At 37.8% G+C, this 4842-nt stretch overlaps 1 protein-coding gene across 1 annotated transcript; it reads left to right on the forward strand.

Moving 5' to 3' along the window:
• On the forward strand, window positions 1–3680 carry LOC147759423 (steroid 17-alpha-hydroxylase/17,20 lyase-like). The gene is made up of 3 exons (XM_086996451.1): window positions 1–187; window positions 2813–3036; window positions 3417–3680. Exons 1-3 carry the CDS (start codon window positions 124–126, stop codon window positions 3549–3551), a joined length of 423 nt encoding a protein of 140 aa, XP_086852577.1. The 5' UTR covers window positions 1–123; the 3' UTR covers window positions 3552–3680.
• The last annotated feature ends 1162 nt before the right edge of the window (window positions 3681–4842 follow it).

Genomic DNA, 4842 nt, shown 5'->3' on the forward strand with positions numbered 1-4842 from the left:
ACAGTACTTTACTATCTCTTAAATTTGTACCTGCTTTCAATATTTTACCCAGCGGACGACCTAGACGACCTACGTCACTGTAAGTCCAAGCTGCCATATTGCGAGGCAGTTCTCCGCGAAGTTATGCGCCTGCGTCCAGCTGCCCCTGTTGCTCTCAGCCACCAGACGATTAGAGATACAAAACTTGGTAAGCCGATTATTCACACGCGTGTTTAAAGGTGCACTTGTATATGTTTGTGTGAATTCTCCTCATTGTGTATTTGTGCATCTGCCCTTCTCCGAGAAACTCTCTCTTGTGGATCTTTACGTGCGTGCATTCGCATGCTCTCATCTGTCGTTTTACACATGCGGTTGTCACGACTCCATGTTTACCAAGTATTTTAAAAGGTAATCTACCTGTATTTTAAAAGTGTACAAATAAATAAACCTGAGCTTACTGCGCATAAAAAACATTGGTACAATGCAAGAACATGACCGGCTAGCAGCAACACAAAAACAAGGCTAAGACTGACCGCTCATAACTGTAAAACAGAAAAAGGAAGGTGGGCAAACATTTACAGGGAGGGTCGTTTGTATATACAGACTTGACATTTAATATGGAATATTTCAGTTTCGAATGTACGCCTAGGTGAAAATGCGTTTTTTTTTTCACAAACTCCGATCTCATATAAGATATGTGAATGGAGAAGTGTGTAGTCAGGTGTGTCGCTACCAATTAAGTGATTACCAGGTTTGTTGCGCTGCTGCATTATGTAATATGCAGTGATTAAATTGGGTAGTGCTCCTTTGGGCAGGTCAAAGCTAGGCTTTGGCAAAGCATGGTTCTGTCAAAAAAGTATCCATATGTCGGCAACTACCGCATAGAAAAATTTGAAATTTTGCATGCAAGTCGTCGGATTTGCAGTGTGTAAAATGAGCTATGCAGTGCTTTACAAATTTGTTAAGCTGTGGCAGAATGGCGCGAAAAAGACAGGCATTGCCAGGCAGGCAATTGCGCCAAACAAAACGGTCCGCACTATTTTACAGAGTAATGCCCAGACTGATGTACCTTCACAGAGGCCACACCCAATGTATTGAAATCTTACCACCAGGGTACAGGACCCACTGTCTTTCGGGATATGCTGTTGCAACTAAACAAAAACCACCAAGTCCGTTCAGAATGAGGGGTAAATTACCACCAAAACGCATTTTCAAGGCCCTTAGCGAACACCAAACTGGTTTTAGCAGGTTAGAATACCATACGACCTCCGAGGAACCCACTGTAAACAGCAAAACACCGTTGTATGTTTCTCTATTGAATTGAGGACCTTGGCTGTTTCTGGGTTGAACACTGAAATCTCGTGGCTTTCTTTATTGAGGTCAGATTTCACCTGTACCGCTCAACAGTCAAAACAGAGTTTACAGACATCCAGAAGAGGCCAACAACGAAGCGTGTGCCGCGTCTAAAGTGACTAAGGTCATTAACAGCGTCAGTATTTGGAGTGGATACCACATTGGTGCCAAAACACCAATGGTAGTCATTGACGAAAACCTGAACCAGATCAATTAAAGAAATAATCTGGGAACCACTTGGCTATCATTTGATAGGGGACAACTTAGGAACAATTTTAGGTTGCATGGTGAGATTGCCGGTTCACACAGAGCACTTTTAATAGCAGTTTACTTACAGAACCAAGGGAATGAGCAGCTACCTTGGTCATCAAAATCGCCATATTTGAACCAAAGAGACAATATGTTGGTAGGCCATTACTCTCCGAATCAATGGCCTACATATCCTACAACAATATTGGACCAAATTGGGCAGATTTTGACCGATGCATGGAATGTTATTCCAGATTAAACTTTAAAAACCTATCCCAAGGAACACCTTGCCACTTGAGAGCGCTGGTAGCAGCCAGAAGAAGTCAGGCGTAACAGCGACCATTACTGTGACTAGAAACTGACATGAGGGTCTTTTGTGGAGCGTTTAACTCTTTTACAGACAATAATTTGGAAAATATGGAGGTCCAAAATATCCCTTTTAATGGTTGTTGTATGACATAGAATAGGCAATGTATTTTTGTTTCCTTTTCTGGCGAATTCCATTGATGAACTGATGTCACAATGACATCAAAGAGATAATTAAAAGTTATTAAAACACGATTTTAATCCTTATTTTCATTTATCAGTCTGCAAAATAGGAAAAAACTGATGAAAAATGATTTGGAAAAAAATATTCCATATTAAATGTCAAGTCTGTATATATTGCTTCTGTACAAATATATATACAAAAGGGTATCTAAAGAAGCAATACTGTAATACAAGTCCACATAATAGTTGTTTTTTCGAGTTATATATATATATATATATATATATATATATATATATATATATATATATATACTCCTTCAGTTTTGCCCGAGATATATCTTATATGTGTAAATTTACTCTATATTTAAAACAGATATAAAAATACCTATCTAAGAAATATTCTTTAGAGTAAAATGTAATTTTAACATTGTAACAAATTATAGAATTTGATTACAAGTGAAAGCAGAGCAATACCATTTTAAATAGTGTATTTTAAAAGTATATTTCATGTTTAAATACTTGAAAATGTACTTCCTGTTTAAGGAAAGGTCACTTAGTGTAAAAAGGAAAAATATTAAAAATACTAATGAAATAGTAAAACAAAGCGATATATACGGATGAATACATTGGCAGTATTACCATGCATCATTCCTCCCAACTAGGTAATTCCATAGTAAAACAATGAAGCACAAATAGATGGTTACATTTGCAGTGTTATCATGTTATCTTTCTTTTTAACTAGGCGGTTATGACCTGCCAAAGGGGACTGTGATATTTCCAAATGTGTGGGGAATACACCATGATCCCAGAAATTGGGAGTCGCCAGAAGTTTTCAAACCAGAGCGATTTCTGGACAAAGATGGCAACTTGAAACCGACTGATACCAAGATATGGTTGCCGTTCTCCTCTGGGAAGAGAAAATGTGCTGGTGAAGGTCCGGCCAAAGCTAACATCATAATGATTTTGGTACGTGGCTATTACGTTTGATCACACCACATTACCCCTTTATCAAATGCAACATGGAAAACATTTTTTTAAATCGTTTACAGAAATAAACGATAAGAACAGGAATTAACCAATTTACCAAGAGGTAAAAAGTTTTTAGGCTCTTGGTTCTATGTTGTTGAAAGAGATGCCTGGTAAAAATAATAATAGCGGCATGCAGTAAAGAAAGAGCTAATAAACCATCGTCTAGTTGCACGTTTTAACAAAGTGAAAAACATCACTTTGTCTTATGAGAGTACCATAAAACATACCTTTAATACATTATTGCTGTAAAAGAACGTCCGAACCTCTGAACGTTATTGTATTGATATCGATCATCAGTTAAATCCTCACTATTTCAGGCCATGTTTTTCCAGCGGTTCAAAGTGAGTTTTCCGCCAGGACAAAAACCGGATTTCGAACCTGCCATGTATCCCTTTGACTGCATCCCAAAACCGCAGAAGTTGATCATAGAAAAAAGGGAAACAGTTTGTTAGAATGCCAAAGAAATAGAACAAAGATGTGGCATCCATAGTTTGACCTGATTTGGTGTATAGCTAAATATTATTTTAAACCAAAACTATGACTGCGACTTATGATAGGAATGTAAAATATGAGTATAAGCACTGATGCGAATATAAATAGCCAGTTTCTTATTTTGTAGGTTGAGTAATTTGTCAAAATTATATTCATGTGCTAACCCCAATACTCCTACAGTATAATCATATTACAGGTATATCCCGGACATCCATTCTTAGGACTACCATTTCTGTCACACAGGGGATACCGTATAAGAAAACAACCAAAAGGTGATAGGCACTTTGAATTCGTTGGGGGGTGGGGTGGGGGTCCCTCCGATGGGTTCAAAATTTATTTAAGCTAATTCGTTTAACACATCTGTCCGTAACACGTGTTTTTCCACTACTTCGAGTTTTACTTTTCTTTTTTTCTATTCTATGTTTTGTCTCCTCTTTGACTTAAACATTTGAAACCCGACAACATAAAAAAATGAATTTATGCTAATTGACCTGTTTTGGTTGCCAATGGACGATCATCTGGGGAAAGAACCACAATATAAATACATGAAGCAAAAGTTACAGTGAATTGTCGCGCTTGAGCTAGACCACAGATATCGGCGTCATGGGGTTCACTCGTCTAAGGTATTGTGTTAAACCGCCTAAGCTATTGTGTTATTCCGTTTGAATTTTGAAGGGATTTCTACGTGTTTCCATTGTTTGCCCACACCTTCTATTCACAGGATAGGGATTAAAACATTCCATACGTTTCTATACCAGTATACAACTAAATCATAATTACGAGTACCACTGAAATAACCAGTCTTTAGAGTAAAATGGATTGTAAACATTGTAACTACTTGCTGCCCTTTCAAGTCAGTCGTCTACTATTGCTGGGTAAGAATTTAAAAAGAAAATATGCTGGGTGGGTGGGATCCACCGTACGTAACTCGTTAATGTTGTGTAAGTTTTAGCTATTAAGATATAATGCAGCTCATCAATGTCACTCTTAATTTTCTGAAAGAGAGATTTGCACATCCTAGATGCAGTGATTTATAATGTGACTTAGTTTTTGAAGAGCAGGACATTGGCATATGATTAGTTGCGATACAGATAAGAGTACCGCGCGACGGGAAGGATCTTAAAGCTCGCTGTAATTCCGATAAGCATGACATGCACGTATATGACACAGAACATGATGAAGCTGGCATGCAGTGGATTTGACGCTCTAGTTGTCAAACTACAATTAAGACAATCAATTGCATTTATGTAG

Source organism: Lingula anatina, chromosome 10 (assembly GCF_051362555.1).
Source record: "Lingula anatina isolate TDL-2025a chromosome 10, LinAna3.0, whole genome shotgun sequence".
Classification (NCBI taxonomy): domain Eukaryota; kingdom Metazoa; phylum Brachiopoda; class Lingulata; order Lingulida; family Lingulidae; genus Lingula; species Lingula anatina.

Coding starts and splice junctions, on each gene's coding strand:
- LOC147759423 (XM_086996451.1), top strand. CDS start 124: ATGCGCCTGCGTCCAGCTGCCCCTGTTGCTCTCAGCCACCAGACGATT. Junction 188..2,812: donor GATTAGAGATACAAAACTTG/GTAAGCCGATTA, acceptor CTTTTTAACTAG/GCGGTTATGACCTGCCAAAG. Junction 3,037..3,416: donor CTAACATCATAATGATTTTG/GTACGTGGCTAT, acceptor TCACTATTTCAG/GCCATGTTTTTCCAGCGGTT.